The sequence below is a fragment of the Pimephales promelas genome, chromosome 23, assembly GCF_988280905.1.
Source record: "Pimephales promelas chromosome 23, fPimPro1.hap1.1, whole genome shotgun sequence".
Taxonomy (NCBI): Eukaryota; Metazoa; Chordata; class Actinopteri; order Cypriniformes; family Leuciscidae; genus Pimephales; species Pimephales promelas.
In genome coordinates this window covers 608,872-627,073 of record NC_142791.1, presented here as the reverse complement: position 1 = coordinate 627,073, position 18,202 = coordinate 608,872, and the positions used below count along the sequence as shown (strand labels likewise).

General features: G+C 34.6%; 1 protein-coding gene across 1 annotated transcript; it reads right to left on the bottom strand.

Annotated features, from left to right (window-relative positions):
• Nucleotides 1–4,146: 4,146 nt before the first annotated feature.
• On the bottom strand, nt 4,147–14,604 carry tmprss2 (transmembrane serine protease 2). Its single transcript, XM_039678187.2, has 14 exons — nt 14,514–14,604; nt 14,299–14,397; nt 12,948–13,224; nt 11,162–11,254; nt 10,963–11,079; nt 10,745–10,874; nt 9,364–9,471; nt 8,856–8,899; nt 8,417–8,579; nt 8,175–8,344; nt 5,001–5,099; nt 4,761–4,903; nt 4,523–4,675; nt 4,147–4,412 (listed from the first exon to the last, which is right to left on the bottom strand). Exons 2-14 carry the CDS (start codon nt 14,314–14,316, stop codon nt 4,404–4,406), a joined length of 1,524 nt encoding a protein of 507 aa, XP_039534121.2. The 5' UTR covers nt 14,317–14,397; nt 14,514–14,604; the 3' UTR covers nt 4,147–4,403.
• Nucleotides 14,605–18,202: the final 3,598 nt, after the last annotated feature.

The following is an 18,202-nucleotide window of genomic DNA, read 5'->3' as shown; positions in this document are numbered from 1 at the left end:
TACATTTATAATACTGGCTGCACTTTATTTTACAGTATGTGCACTTACCTAAGAAAGAACTGGTCATAGCCTATAAGGAAACTACATGGTTTAGGGGTGGGTTCAAGGTTAGTCTTACCTATTGCAAATAAGTTCATAGTATGTACATAAGTAAATGCACTGTAAAACAATTTAAGTGAAGTGAAATAAAGTGCCACCATAATAGTATACTGAAAATTACATACATTTTATCACAAATATGCTAGGCTACCCTGGAAAAACAAGGTTGAAACCTAAATCAGTAAAAGTACTTACATGTATTCAGAAGATACAGAAAATCTTTCTTGATTGTTCATTCAATTAAAAAATTAAGTCAGAAATGGTTTATGATTAATAAGATTACAAGAAATTGCACACAAGTTAACTTAGCTATGTGTAACGAATGATAGCAATATTAGCTACCATTCGTTATACGTCACTTAGCCAATATTGTCGAACACACTTGTTATAACTACTAAAAAAAATTTTTATTAGCTTGATTTATCATATTTAATCTTGTGAAGCGTTCAAATGTAATGTTTTAAAGAAGGCCTGTAAGTGAAAACGAAGGGAAACCCCACACCTACGTTCTGAGGTAGTTTATTGTCAGGTTTGTTGACAGTGACGCCCCCTTCTGTTTGTCAGGAGAACTACATAAACACACTGGCGCAGACTAATTCGCTTTTATTCTTCCCTTTTAGTATCTGAAGATTATCCGTATGTAAATATCTAAAGATTTAAATAAAAAGCATTTTAATTTTAAATATAAAAAGATAGTTATGAATAAAATTGGATTGTAGCTGGCCTAAAGGCGTTTTCAAAACATAAGTAGCCTACAATACAAAACAATACAAATAGGAATATATCATTTGACATAGCCTATATACAGAAATAATCTGAAGTCAGCAGGTTCCTCTAATAAGCCTAATATTGCTCGTGTTGCTGAGGTGAGCTGATGGTTGATGCTATTAGCTGATCTTAAAAGCAGCACAGACTGCTGATGTTCAGGAGAATCGCACACAGCAGCACAGGGAATCTATGAACGCTGATGTATGACATCGACCTCAAGGAGAGAGAGGGAGAGAGAGAAGAGAGAGAGAGAGAGAGAGAGAGAGAGAGAGAGAGAGAGAGAGAGAGAGAGAGAGAGAGAGAGAGAGAGAGAGAGAGAGAGAGAGAGACTCTAAACCCATAACTGCCCAGTAACAAGCTCTACCCCCTCATTGGCTGCAGAAGCAAGTGTATTTGATCAGGCCCTCAGACTAAATGACACACTCTGTTTGATCTGAGGACACTAAACCTCATGTGAGAGCGAACAGTAGACCTCAGCATGATCTGTCCTCTCTGGAGAATCTGTGCCCTGCTGCTGCTCACCTGGGTGATTCCTTAAAGGTAGTTCACTCAAATATTACAATCCTGCCACTCATGCAGTGTTAACCCTATCTATCTTTCCTTTAACACAGAAGTAGACATTAGGAGGAATATCATGGCTGCTCCTTACCATACAATGGAATTGAATCATGGGGATGCCAAGCTTTGACTCTCTTCATTCTCTTTAGTCGAGTCTTGAGTCAGACCAGTAGACTAAATCAGTGACATATTTGGGTTTATGGACCTCTCAGGTTTGGGTTTAGGTTTGGGTTTATGGAAATCTCAGGTTTGGGTTTATGGACCTCTCAGGTTTAGGTTTATGGACCTCTCAGGATTGGGTTTATGGACCTCTCAGGATTGGGTTTATAGACCTCTCAGGATTGTGTTTAGGTTTGGGTTTATGGACCTCTCAGGTTTGGGTTTATAGACCTCTCAGGATTGTGTTTAGGTTTGGGTTTATGGACCTCTCAGGTTTGGGATTATGGACCTCTCAGGTTTGGGTTTATGGACCTCTCAGGTTTGGGTTTATGGACCTCTCAGGTTTGGGTTTATGGACCTCTCAGGTTTGGGATTATGGACCTCTCAGGTTTGGGTTTATGGACCTCTCAGGTTTGGGTTTATGGACCTCTCAGGTTTGGGTTTATGGACCTCTCAGGTTTGGGATTATGGACCTCTCAGGTTTGGGATTATGGACCTCTCAGGTTTGGGTTTAGGTTTGGGTTTATGGACCTCTCAGGTTTGGGTTTAGGTTTGGGTTTATGGACCACTCAGGTTTGGGTTTAAGGACCTCTCAGGTTTGGGTTTAGGTTTGGGTTTATGGACCTCTCAGGTTTGGGTTTAGGTTTGGGTTTATGGACCTCTCAGGTTTGTGTTTATGGACCTCTCAGGTTTGGGTTTATGGACCTCTCAGGTTTGGGTTTAGGTTTGGGTTTATGGACCTCTCAGGATTGAGTTTATGGACCTCTCAGGTTTGGGTTTATAGACCTCTCAGGTTTGGGTTTATAGACCTCTCAACATATTTTCCCAGGTGGAGAAAAAAAAAAGCAAAGACTTCCCGGGAAGCAGGTTTGTTTGTCAACACACCGTGGGTTCCCTGCCAACACTTCCCTCTTCCAGAGACCGAGAATAAAGCTGAAGATGAAATGGGTTCCCAGGCTGCCGTGTAATTGCTCAGCCCTTATGTTGAACCCCTTGAGCATTCATTCAAATGAGGCCGTAATTGCCACATCTGTTAACCCTCTGAAGAGCCGTCAGCCGAGTGTCACGCATCTGCTAATTGGTACAAACAGGTAGCAGACGCTGATCTCCTCCACTGAGCATCTGCCGATTAGAGGCGCAAATTCAATGAGCGCTGATTAAAGGTCCTGCTAAAATGGCAGAGAGGTTTAAATACTGCTGCTGAATATGCTATAACACTTGATAATGGCGATTAGCGGAGAGCCAGGAACCGGGAGGGCTCTGTGGGTTGGTGTGAATTCATTTTTTTTTAGGCACGAAGGAAAAATGGGTCACAGGACTTTTCCTCTTGTGGTTTGGCCAACCTGAATGCCTCATAAAGCCATAAATGTTATGTATGCATCCAATAGGAGGTTCTCTGGAATTATTCAAAAAATAAATTTGTTTACAGTCACAGACTATAAATAGAATAATGTAAACAGTATAGTTTATATTGTTCTCAGAGTATATTAATATTTAAGTTATCAAAATATCTAATCATATGATATTAAAATATTAAATAAATAGAATAATTATGTAAACAGTATAGTTTATATTGTCCTCAAAGTATATTAATATTTAAGTTATCAAAATATCTAATCATATGATATTAAAATATTCTCATAAAGACATAGCAATATCCATGTTTCTGGTTAACTACCCATATACATTTTTGAACATTGTTTTTATATTTTGATTTTAAAAAGATTTTATGAGAAACAAATATTATATAAATGTTAATATTTTATGTTTTAACAATATATGAACTTGAATTATATATATATATATTTTTTTACAAATTTATAAATGACTGGATATAATTATATATGTATATTATATGCATATGATAATATCAAAGTTCACATATACAATCTTTAATTATATAATTAAATTATAATAAATCATATATTTAATAAGATTTTATATATACATTTTAAAATATAAATATAAATATAAAAATACCCAAAGTCATATCATTTTGAATTATTTGTATATATATTTGAGGAATATATTATATTACTATATTAATGTTTAGGTTTTTTGTATTTATTTTTTTACATATATGAATTTATTTTTTGTTTGAGGCAGGATATTATTATTTTTAAGGAATATATATGATAATATCAAAGTACATACTTCATATATAAAAGCTTATTAAAATATAATAAATAATGTCAAATTCCACAAACAAATGTGTAGCATAATTGACTCAGTATTTTAAGTAATTTTATATATGGGTTGTAATTTTGAGATGTCTGGAATGTGAGGGCAAAACCAGTGCTTAAAAATTGTGAAAAAAATGCAAGTCAGAGGACCTAGGATATATACTTTCCTTTATACATTTATATACAATTTAACCTAGCAATATTGATGTAGTTAAAAACAAGTACAACCATCCCTAAAGCTTTATAATAAAAGTATTATTTATGAACAGTGCAGATGGGAGCGGCGTCACACCATTGTCAAATAGCCGTCTGTAATAATGTAAATATGAACTGTTGCGATATCAAAGAAACCGTGACGCAGTGACGCACGACACCATCGTTAAGTGGAGATCTTTATCAAGTCATACAATTGTACAATTGTGTTCATTATACAAAACATACATTAGAAAAGTGCATACTGTAGCATACTGTGGAATTCACTTCATTGGCACTAGTGAAAATAAATAAATGGTTCTTTTAAATTATCGGAAAACATTGAAACACGAAAACAAAGTAAAATAAGAAAACACAACGGTTCCAGTTCCTTCGCTTCATTGGTTTGGATCAGTGGCTCTTCTCAATATATAAATATAAAAGTTAATATTTCTGAAAAAAAATGCAAAGAGGTATTTTAATAATAAAAATGATAAATTAATAGTATATTTTAAAAATAGGGTTTCTGTGACACAGTTTGGATTTTTTATTTGAATTCTCACCCGCATTTGTTCATGTATCCAGTCCAGGAAGTAGGTCACATTTCCGTAGACTCCGGGCTTGTTTCTGAAAGCACATCCATCACCCCAGCTAGTGTCCCCAACCAGCCACCATAGAGAGTTCTCCTTTGTGACCAGCGGACCCCCACTGTCCCCCTGTGTGGAGCAGCACTTATTTAACTCAGTTCTCTAATTTACTCTTCTGAGTGATCGAGCATGTGTGTGTGTGTGTGTGTCTGACCTGACAGGAGTCCACGCCACCCTCCAGCTTGCCAGCGCAGATCATGGTGTTTGTGATCTGCCCGTTATACACCTGTCGGCTGTTACACGTCGTTCTGTCGATTAGCCGAATTTTGGCTTCTTGTAGGGATTCTGAGGAAGGTCCTTTAAGAAAACAAAGAATTTGCTTACCAAGCGTTTCAATTTCTTATTTTCTGTCCGATTTTATTCACTTCACATGCATTTGGATCCGTTTTCAAACCTCCACTCTGCAGCGCACCCCATCCCGTGATGTACGCTTCCCGCGGAGCAGAGAACTGCATGCCTTTATTGGGCAAACACACCGGCTTGACGTTTGAATCTAGATACATACAAAAGAAAATGAAACATTGTCATCATCCAAACCTTTTTCTGTAAACACAAAAAGAGATATTTTGTAGAATGTTCAAGCTGCTCTTTATTTCCACACAACGGAAAAGCTTTGTAATTCAAGTCATTTGTGTCAAGAACAGGTCATCATACAAATCGTTATAATTAAAATAATTCTAGAGATTTTTACTAATTTTTAAAGCAATAAAGTGTTGAATAAGGTAAATGAACAAATTAGTTCAATCAAATGAACTTTTATGAGTATTTAGTGCTTTATTTTTAGTTCAACAAACTGGCACATTTTTTATTGATCAAAAATGTATATTTTTTTTAAATATAATTTTTTGTTGTTGTTGTTATGTATTGTTAAATGCAATGTTAAATATTAACATTAACTTAAACTAATGTTTAACAATATGTGTCACATTTAAAGAAAAAACTATCAGAGCAAGCTTGAAACCAGTGGTGTTATGGTTAACTAAAACTAAAAGTATATAAAAAGATTTTAAAAGCTGAAAATAAATAAAATATGATTTTTTTTTTATGGAAACAAAATTTAAAACCGGGAAAAAAAACAAAATTATATATATATATATATATATATATATATATATATATATATATATATATATATATAATTTGAAATGAAAAAAAAAATAATAATAATATATACAGTGTTTCCTCTAGGATTTTTCCAAGCTGTGGGGGCAGGCCCATTTCCCCGGTGGGGGGGCCTTGTCTCCCCAAAGTATTATAATCGATCATGCGCATCCCGTGTGCAGAATGATGCACTTGAAGCAACACCAAGTCACAGCAAGCAATGCTTCACATTAAAAAAAAAGAAAATAGCGAAGGGATTATATCTATAATATGCTTAGTAGGGCTGGACGATTTGAGGAAAATGTCATATTGCCATTGCAATTACTGAGGTCAATATTGCAATTGTGATATGCGATTCCGATATAATAAAATGGTTTCATGAGTCCAACTTGCTTGGTTCTAAAGTAAAATGCACACACAGATTAGTGATCATTCTGTGTATTAATGTTTATTTCTCAACTCAAACTACAGACAACAACTAAATGATTGATAACACCTATAATGATCAATAAACCATCAACCAAACCATCATTACAGTGAAAGCTATCAACTTTTTTAAAAAAATTATTAGGCTAAAAAAAAAATTTAAGAAATTTTAAATTAAGTGAACTTCAAACATCCCCACATAAACCCATAATAAAAACCATATTTACCTGTGCCCTTCCTGTCTTAACAGGTAGGATACAGAAATTGAATAAAGTTATCAAACAGTATGTTCTGCATGAATTATAAATTATATATAGAATAATCCTTATTAAAGCTACAAAAGTTCTTTAGTCAAGATCAGTGAGTAATTTTCTAATTTCCCTTTATTCTTTTAACTTTACTGACAGAACGCTTTATTCGCTGCTGGCCCTTTAAGAGCACCCGTTGCCGAGACGCGGATCTCACATGCGCCTCATAGCACAACTCCTTTCGTCCTTAAGACTTTTCTTACGTTATGAAGATACTCGACAAAACGACATTTTGGCATAATTGTGTGTGTTATTGTTCGTTCAAGCTCGAAAGAGAACTGTAATCTGGCACGCGTCAGTGCATGCGCATTATGGCGCGCGTCTTTCTGCGAGTCTCATTTAGGGCATTCACAGGCAGCTTTTCAGTTCTTGTCGTGCAAAATGCGAAAAGGCATTTGCACGAATAAGAACAGGATCGTGTAACACTAGTCAAAGGATGACAAAAAAGAAGAGATGCTGCGTTAATAGCCCTAATTTGTTTATTTCATATAAAATCGCGGCATTTTGCGTTATATAATTGCATAGGTTTGAGATCGCTATTACGATTGCGATATGATTAATCGTGCAGCACCAATGCTTAGTGTATTCTATATGCAACAGTTTTTTGAGCCTTTTCTTTTAACAGTTTTAAATTTCAGTGCGCATGAAGAACAATAGCACTCTCTCGACTCCATGCTGTAATCTTACATAAAGGGAATGTGAAAGGTATGGGCAATAAACTCCACTCCAGCAAGATAAAGTCATTTTATGAAAACCATCTACTTTATGCTTTATCTACAAATAAAGTATAATAATGGGAATATTGACCTTGAAGAGAGTGTCGTCGTGTCGCAAACGAACGCGACGAGCTGTGTGAATTCTGAATGGAGAATGACTGAGGCGAGATGACTTTCCGTTAACTTTAACTTAGCGACTAAAATTACACATTATGCAATGACTTTAGAAGTCTTGGAATATAGGGTGAAAACTTGATTGTGCTTTACAAAGTTTTTTATGCCTTTAGTGGGGCTTAACAAAATAACATAGGCCTAATACTATGCAGAATATCGGACGTCACTGAGAAGCTGCAGCCGTGGCGGGAGGATTTTAAGTGTGGCGGCCCGCCACGGGAGAATGAATGTAGAGGAAACACTGATATATATATATATATATATATTTATGGCTGTGCAAAAATTAATTGCGATTAATCGCATCCAAAATAAAAGTCTGTGTTTACATAATATATTTGTGTGTGCTGTATATAATTATTTTGTATATATAAATACACACACATGCATGTGTATATTTAAGAAAATGTGTTATTTATATATAAAATATTTATATAATATAGATTATTTATATATATATATATATATATATACAGAATTTAAGCACAAATAATTCTTAAATATATACATGCATGCAATGCATAGGTATTTATATATACAAAATAATTATATACAGCACACACAAATATATTGTATAAACACAGACTTTTATTTTGGATGCGATTAATCGCAATTAATTTTTGCACAGCCCTAATATATATATATATATATATATATATATATATATAAAGTATTTAAACTAAAATTAAAATGACAACTAAAAATATAACCATAAACCCCAATTCAAAATAGTACATAAATAATCCCAAAATAACACTGCATGAAAAAAATACTTTTATCACTATTATTAAATCATAATGTAATTTTCTCATTGGCTGGGAAATAAACGTGAATATTCAGTCTTACTTGTAATTGTGAGTGGACGGTTTAGCTTCATCAGTGCAACGTCATTTTCATTGGTTCTCGGATCAAAGTCGTGCTTGACAATCCGGCCGACAGAATTGCCGACGGCGAGCCGCATCTCACTACGGGTCAGATATCCGGCGTACACCGTCCAATCCCTTGCATTTGAGATCCTACACAAGTTTGTCATTTATTAGAGTTGGTTGTGGCTTGTTGAATGAGATGGACTAAATGAACGGCCTTACTCTTGAACACAGTGAGCTGCAGTGACGATCCAGTACGGGGTGATGATAGAGCCACCACACAGATGCCTTCCGGAAGCTTGCAGGCTGACCTGCCATGGCCACACCCCCTTCGACTGCACCGTCACGCCCCCCACGATTCGGCTCCCGCTGCTCCGCCCACAATCTAAAATACAATTCAGAAAACAGCTTTAGTAGATGTGAAATGTTTATTTTCCTAGTCAGAAACTATACTTGTATAGCTCGCCCCAAAATGGAAATTTAGTTTTAATTTAGTAACAGTTTAGCAACCAAAGTAGTTAACCAACAAAAGTAGCTATCTAAATTGAACTTTAATTTAATTTGATTTCATTAAATAGCATGCAGAGAAAATAATATTTCATTACAGAAAAAAAAGAACTCAAACAATAAAAAATAAAGAGATGGAAAACTATTATCTTACCAATACATTTGAGTGCCACGGCTTTGTTAGATGGACAGGACGAACTGAATTATCATAAGAGAAACATAAAATAATTTTTAAACAAGATGATTATATGGGATAAAAAAAAAACATTATTAACCAATAATTAATTAAATAAACAAAAGCGTAAAGTCATATAAAATAAAATATAAAAAATATTTTTTTTTTTCATATAAAAATTCAGTAACACTTTACAATAGTCTCATTTATTTACATTAGTTAATGCATTAATAACAATGATTTAAAATGTATTTACCTTTGATCATGTTAATTAAAACAAAAAGTCACTTCACAGCAGCATTAACTTATGTTAACAGTTTAGTGTGTATTAGTAAATGCTGAGAATAACATTAAAGATCAATAAATGCCGTAAAGTATTGTTCATTGTTAGTTCATGTTAACTCCTGTGGTTAGCCAATGTTAACAAATGAAACCTTATTGTAAAGAGTCACCAGAGAGTGTGTGTAAGCTGAGCTCAGTGACACACCTTTTACTGACGAAACTTTGTGTGGACATATTCAGAGCATCTGTCTTCACCAGCATGAAGTCCAGAGATTCTCCAGAGCCAATCTTCTCGTAACCCACGTACGTTTCCCTAAAGATGAACCACACACACACACATTACAATTCATTCAAAATACATTTTGCAAACATATTAAACATGTCACTGTATGGATACACAACTGATTAGACGTTAACTTTGGAGTCTGAAAGAAATGTCTCGTGCGCACCAAAACTGCAAAAATAATAAATTAAAAATAATTAATATTAGCATTTTCCATTTTATACTCCTGTGAGTTTTCAGCATTATGACTCCAGTCTTCAGAGTCACATGATCCTTCAGAAATCACTCTAATATGAGGATTTGCTGCTCAAGAAACATTTATCATCATCATCATCATCAATGTTGAAAACAGTTGTGCTGCTTAATATCTTTATGGAAACCTTTAATAAATGTGCAGATGAACGGCATTTATTTGAAATAAAAAACTTTTGTAACATGACAAGTTTCTTTACTGTAACTTTGAATGATTTCAATGTGTCATTGCTTAACCCTTATGCTGCATTAGGGACATTTTTGGTCTTTTGCAGTTTAATTTCTTTGACCATTTTGGCTGTTTTAATGCAAATGGTATGAAATTTGGCAAAATTGTGACTTTTTGGATACATGTAAAAAATGTGATCCCATTTTGCAAAATATGTATAACACACACTGTGTAGATCAAATAGTAACACTCAGCACCATAAAGACCAAAAATGGCCCATTGAAACCCATTAAAACGTTGTTTAAATCTGAGGCTGTCAGTAATACATGAAACATGATTTTTGCACAAACATCCTTTCATTTTGAAGCAAAAGCATTATATTTGCATTATATAGTGTATTCCACCAGATGACGTCACTACATATTTATTCCCTATGGGTGGAAATGCACCTTATTTTAGGCAATAGGCAATGTTTAATAGGTGGCCATTTTTGGTCTGGGATTTTTTGCAAAGTGGGACTGTGATAATCCAAATCTAAAGTTTTCTCTTTGCATTTAGTTTATTGAAAATAATTGAATTTTTGTGTTTTTTCCTCTTATACAAATCGATGGTTTCGCAAACAAAACTGGTAATTAAAGGGTTAAAATCCTGAAATTGAATACATTTTTGGTAGTTATGATGAGGACTGATGCTGGTTAAAAGATTTAACTTGGTAAAAGTGGAAAAAAATAATAATATATAATATTTTAGGCAATGTTTAATATGTGGCCATTTTTGGTCCTTAATGCACTCAACGGTGTTAAAAATGTAATGCAGCACAAGGGTTAATAAAAGTGAAAATGTCATACTCCTTTAATGGTAGATGAATCACACAATCATTACCTCTCGTATCCGATCTCCTCGCACGCTTTGATTCCGAGCTCGTTACTCCATCCATCTGAACACACATACTCCCATTTCCGGTTTACATTTGAGTACATCTGAAGGAGGAAGTTAGATCCATACAGGCGGACTGCAAAAAAAGAAGTAAAGCTGTGTACTGGGTTTCCTAAAGAGGGCATCAGGAAAGTCACGGTTTAACGAATGTCAGGAATTCTTACAACAATGCGCTTCATCTCCTCCTGACGGACAGTCCAGCTTTCCGTCACACCACTGCGAATAGCCGACGCATTTGTTATCTGCGGTACAGCGCTGCCCTTGCAAACAGTCAAACACACCTGTAGGTGGAGACAGAGGACGTCAGAAGAAAAAAACCACCGGCGGATGTGTTGTGTGACAGCCAATCAGAGAGTTTCTGACCATAAAACCAAAGCACTCCAACTATGATCCCGGCAATGACCAGCAGGGCGGCGACTGTGCAGACGATCCACGGCCATTTTTTTCTCCTGGAAGCTGTCAGACAATCAAAGTTCATAAAAACCAAAATTAAAAAGCATAAAATAATAAAGACCTTAAACGGCTTTAAAATGCATTAAATATTAGGGCTAGTTTAAAAATATTGATTTCTTGATTCTCATTTCGATTATTAAATCCCATGAATCAATCTTTTAGTCTGTGTTGTTTTCAGGTGAACATTATTTGTAGCGTGCCTCATATCCAATAAATCGCACTAACCTTTGAGCTTTATTACTTTTGATAAGAAACAAAGTCTCAACTTTCCTAATAACAAACGTTGGATTCATTTTGTGATTTCAGATTTTATAACAAAAGCGGGGCAGATTTTGAAAGGGATTATTACTATTTTAGACGAATACGTTACTTGCTTTATGCTTTTGTTTAGATTCCTGATCATTTTACAAAACTGTCACAAATTCAATGATGCATTTTTCTATAACGCTTCAAAACGAATCCAACAGCTCTATTGTTAACATTATACATTAGCTTTTGTTCTTTTATATCTGTTGTTGGTGGCAGTGATTAAAAGTGATTATGGATTACTTCAGTAAGGATTATACATTAAACATTTGAATTGTTTATTAATAAACCAGTGTTTTCAGTCAGCGCTTCAGTTTACGTGCCAGCCCCTCTGTTTCCTAATTATATTGTCTACTATATTTGCTTCTTGTTTATTAATCCAGTCAATTTGTTGATGAAAACGTTGATTAAAATGAAGATAAAATTTATACAAACCGAAATTAACTTTCTTTTTTTTTTTACTTTTAATTTTTTCACTTTAACTTTTAATTTTTTTTAACAAAATTTAATAAGTGGTCAGAATTATCAGAATTTAGAAAGTTCTAGTAGACTAACTTCACTCATAAATCATGAAATTTCACACATACACCATCTCTTGAGTTAAAAACATCGACATTTTAGGAAGCTAAATATTTTTTTTAGTAATTCTGTCAATTACACAAAGGTTTAGATTATTTTATGGAGCGGCCACACTGTGCTGTGCGTAATAAATATGAATGAACATCAGAAGGTATGTTGAAAGAAACAGTACAATTACCAAAACCGCTATCATGTCTCATATTATAACTATGGCTGTCAGTTTAATGCGTTATTAACGGCGTTAACGCAAACCCATTTTAACTGCTTTAATTTTTTTTATCGTCCAATTAACGGTCTTTTTGTCCTAGCAAACTTTGTAGTTTTTTCACATGCTTTTGCAATCCTGATCCATTTCGGCGTCTCGCGCTCGTCATCCACTCAAAGCCGGCTCGCAAGCCGAAACGTGTTTGCGGCGTGCCTGTTGTTTTGTTTCCGGTCTAGATCCGCTTGCGCTTTGGTCGAAGAAGCAACAAAACGTCCTCGCGCGGCACAAGCTATGAAATGAAAGGGTTTCAGAGCGCAGCGCTTATATATGTTAGTGTGAAATTGAACACTATTCCAATGTTATTTTCAATAATAATTTTTCCACTTTTACAAAATCAAGAGACAAAACTGTGTGATTAATCGCGAGTTAACTATGACATTAATTGCGATTAATCACGATTAAATATTTTAATCATTTGACAGCACTAATAATAACTCACTAAGCAATTAAAGCATGGAAAGACGTGAATTGTAAACAATGTGTTGCTTGCATAACGTTACATTTCCCTCAGAAAAGCCTTTCAGTGCCTTAAAAAGCATGAAATACCTCCGTGGGCTAGTTTAGCGCTGCGCTGGAGTCCAGGTGTGGTCGTCTGGCCGGTGATCACAGACGCTGCTTGAGGCACATACTGGTGCAGGTTGTGAGCAGGCGAGTATCTCTCGGGGGGATATGGCGGAGAGGGGTTCTGGTAGAGAAACTGTGGGTTTTGGGGACCAGGGTACTGAGGTAAAGCTGGGTTTATTCCAGAAGGAGGTGCGTATGGAGGGGGCCGCTGCTCCTCATGTTGGAAACCATGGTTCACCTGAGACCCATTGTCGTAGATCTGAAGGAAATTAGAGTTTTGTCAGTTTCTCAGGTTCGAAAAGCATTTTGCTCACGTATTGTGTTGTAATAAGGATATTTAACATGCATAAGGAAAGTTACGTGAGACAACAGTGCCCATGTTAATTAATTACAGAATGACTAACAATGACAATGAATAAACTGTTCCAGGAATATTAAATGAATGTTCATTATTTGAATCATTACTCGCCACTTACTTTCAATAATACTAAAAAGACTGAGGTATTTAATAGTAAATCATCTGATAAACATGTTAGTTCAACATCATACAAGCAGTAGACAAAGGAAATAAGCGTAAAGGAAATAAACACTGGTAAAAAATAAAGATTTTCATTTCAGATTTCATTTAGTCCAGTACAGGCAACTAGACATTGAATATATTATATAGTTACCACTTTCCACCAGAACTTTTTTTTTAATAAATAAAAAAGTATAAATTACCATAATGACAACAACTATTATCATTAATAAAGAAAGAAAAATAGTGGCAGGAACTATATAACATTCAATGTTAATATAAAATTCAGTGTTAATAAATTGCTTTGAAAACAAATCAATTACATCGATAGTTCTCAACACACACAAACCCACTAATATTATTTGAAATATTTACAAATCAACATTGTTCATTTGCACAGTCCAGTCCTGAATGAGTTTAAGTCTGTTTTGATTTTATTTAAATTTCATTCAGGCACAATAATTAGTTCCCTGTCTTTCAGAAAACACTTCCCTCAGAAAATGACTTGAACATGAGCATGAAAACAGACCAAACACTAACACTTAAATCAGGCCATCAACCATTGTGTTGTCAATGTTATCTTTACAGTGTTTTTCATGCATTTAAATCGAACTTCCTTTCAATTTTGAAAAAAGATTAAAGTACCATCACGATGAATCATTCATCAGCTTCGTCTTTGGTCGGGATAGTTAATGCTTTACAAATATATCTTATGTGTTGACAAAGAACTGCGGCTTTATGAAACCGACAAACAAACAAATGCCATTAGTGACTGAAAGAAGAGGATAAACATGTTCAGATTGATCATGTCATTACCGGATTCGTATTCCTCATCTTTAGCCTTTGGCTTCGTTTGGACTGTTCAACTCAATCCAAAAAACTCTCGAACTTCAAGCTCAAGCTCAAATCTGCTGACTGAACACACAGCAGAACAAACATTATTAGTCTCAGAAAAGGCTTTAGGTCTGTATGAAATGAGTCTCTCTGACTGATACATATTATAAATTAGACTTCTATACTGTAAAACTTACCTGACAGAGGGTTCTCCAATAGTGACTCTGCGTCTGCTGTGTGTGTGTGTGTGTGTGTAATGAGCAGCCAATGCCACACCTTTGCTTGGTTAACCAGCTGACCTAAACTCACAATAGTCAGGTGAATGTAAATACAAAATGACCCCTGCTGACCTGTAATAAAAGTTTATAACCACTATAAGAGGATTACAATGTATTATTGATAAACAAGTATATAATGTCTTATCGATACAGAACATACTGTAGATGACACTGCTTTACATTTAAGTTAAAGAAACAAAAGTGGTGAGACAAAAATAGGTAAAACATATGCAAAACATTCTTCTATTTAAAGATGCTTCCTTCTGGCTCGCTTCATGTTCACAGCTGTAGATAAGGTATAATAGTAATATAAGAGATAGTGCACATGTCCAACTAATTTCTGCAATCCTAATTCATTCATACCAATAGCCTAGTTCATTACTTTTTTACATATATGAGATTTTTATATTATTATTATTATTATTATTAATAATTAATATAATTTCTTTCAAACATGAAATCCATGGATTCAGATCCAACTCCTCCCACCTTACATATACTTAACCCTACCTATCTCCGCCCCCTGATCCCTAACCCCACCCCTCTCCACCCCTTAGATCTGGATCCAACTCCGCCCCCTGGATCTCGTGTACTGCTGCAAATATCTCCCTTTGCTTCGAACGTTGAGCATTGTAACTTTGCAGATGTTGTTCATCATATCATATTCAACCACCCCTTTAACATTTTTATATTGAAATTCTTTACGTCCCACTCATTAACGGTTCATCAGGCTCTTAACGACGTCATGTCTTGGAATATCTGAAGGGTTTTCCCACTATCAGACATTAAAACATAACACATTTCACAAAATGCATTGTTTGGTCAATAATTCAAGAAGATCCATACTTTAAAACTCTTGTACTTGCACAAATGTACCACACTTGTAATTGTTTAGTTGTAACATTTGTTACAATAATAAGACTGTTGACTTTCCCCCCATTTTTGTATTGATCTCTATGGCATTTGTTATGAAAAATAGCAACCTACACATTTTGAAACTCATGCAACACAGTTGTAATATACATCTATAAATATCCTATATATTTAATGAAATCACCAACCTGTATTATACATTTTACAAATATTTACCACATTAATAACAATAAAATGTGATTGATTCTAGAACGGCTGGTAAAGCTTTCTAATTTATGTTGGTGCAAGACGATTTTTCATCACGATTTTAAATAATGTTTGACTTCCTCTATAGCTTTTAAATTGAATTTAAAGGGATACTCCCCTTTTTTTTTTGGAAATAGGCTCATTTCACCACTCCCCCAGAGATAAACAGTTGAGTTTCACCGTTTTCAAATCCATTCAGATGATTTTCTGATATTTAGAAGAATATCAGTAACAAGACAGTATCTGACTTCCATAGTATATATTTTTTCCTACTATGGAAGTCAATGAGACCAGAAACTGTCTTGTTACTGATATTCTTCTAAATATCAGAAAATCGTCTGAATGGATTCAAAAACGTTAAAACTCAACTATTTAACTCTGGGGGAGTTGTAAAATGAGCCTATTTCCAAAAAAAAGTGGAGTATCCCTTTAAATGTTGGGCTGGTTGTACCTGCTAGTTTGAGGAAATAAATATTAATAAGGGCAGCTAACTGTAAACATCATAAAATCACAAGCTGGAGTACAAGAAATCATTTCGTACATCTTCCAGGAATCACCTGAATAATAAAAAGCTATAAAATCATCACAACAAGTGTGTGATGAAGGTTTAGTCTGTCACATGACGTAACTAGACTTCCTGTTCAATTTCCAGAAAGATGGTTTAAACATTGAGAAATCACTTCAACAAGCTGTAAAGATAGTTGGCTATATCACCAAAGTCCGCTATCACACACACACACAGAGTCCCCCTGTTGTTATTCAGTAACTCAGTCACTGGGCCGATACTTTGACATCACAAAACATCCTGTTAATGTTTGTCCCGATCCTCTACCGGTTAGTCTGAAGCACAATGACTTTTCAATGACAAATAGAAGCAACTGATAATTAGAAGCTGATAAACTGTGTGTTAGTTTTGCTAAGTACACAGAGACGGAGTTTTGTGACGGGACGAGTGTGGCGTCTGAAGGTGGAGCCAGAATGTTTTATTTAAGCTGCCCAGAAAAGAGCCTTCTCGCTTCTCTGGAAGAACACAGGATCCCTAATTTGACCCCTGCAGGGATATAGCTGGGACAAAGGGAACATATTTGTGTTAAACAGTGTCTAAAATGGTACCGTGACTGGAAAAGGTCTCTTCAGAACAACATACCACCACACTACTCTAGTTCAGTGTATAATATGTATACGGTGCACTTTTTCAGTTACAGGAAGTAATTCAATATTTTCAAAGCTCTTCTTGAATCATTATTTGATTGGGTTTAAATGCAACACGAGGAGGTCATTTTACAACGTAGCATTCTAGTCTGAAACGTGATGTGTAAAAATGCCTCCATTTAAAGACACAGACGGGGTACTACAGGTGAACGGGCCACATTTATAATATGCCAATTGTCTCAAAAACAATAGATTTTACAGAAAATGTCAGAACTTTATAGGGATACTCCAGATAAAAATAAAAATGCTGCCATCATTTACTCAACATCATGTCATTCCAAACTGTGGAACATAAGAAGAAACGTCTCAGTGTTTTTTGTTTTGGCTCATACAATGGACGCATTCTTCGTTTGTGTTCGGCAGAGGATAAAAAGCCACACAAGTTTGGAACGACATGTGGGCGAGTCAATAATTATTTTAATTTTGGGCCGTAGTTTCTATTTAATGTGATCAACACATATTAGTTTACATCTCATTTTGTTTTCTAATTGACAGACCATTTGTCATGGAAAATGAATAAATAAAGTGTGTAAATGTTAAGTCTTTTTCTGCTATTTTTATACATTTTTTCATTAATATTGACAAACTTGTTTTCATGTTTGTGAAGCACTTTGTGTTGCATTCCATATGAAAAGTGCTATATTAATAAATGTTTATTATTATTATTACTATTAAATAGACATACATTAGTCGCCAAAAGGGATTGGTTTGGGGATTTATGTTTAATGAGCCTTCAAGTTTGATTAAACCATAAAAATATGAGAAAAATATTTGATATTTTTAAATATTTTAAAAATGAGGGAAAAACAAAACACTACACTTAAGGTTAAGGTATTTATCTGACAAAATTATTAGAGGATAAACTACAGCCACGGGTTTTAATTTACAACGCAAAAATGCATAGAAAAACAAAAAGTTTGCAAGAAACAGCATAATCAGTCAATGATATTTAGTTTATTCTCTCGCTTTTGCATGTTCATGATTTCTTCGAACGACAGCCTGTCCAAAAATTATGTTCACACAAATTGACATTTCATTGCGTTATGACATAAAACAATTGCACTTAATAAAGTCCGTCTATAAGCAAAATATTATTAAAAATGGGATTGAAAGATGCTAAACAATCATAATAATAAAATAAAAGGTGAGTTCTGCTATTATCATCATTATAATTATTTTTAACGTGGATGTTTGTTTGGTTTTTGGATGGATGTAGCCGGGGGTAAATTTCCAAAATATTGTGGAAAGTGAAAATTGAAAAGTCAAAACCGTCATTT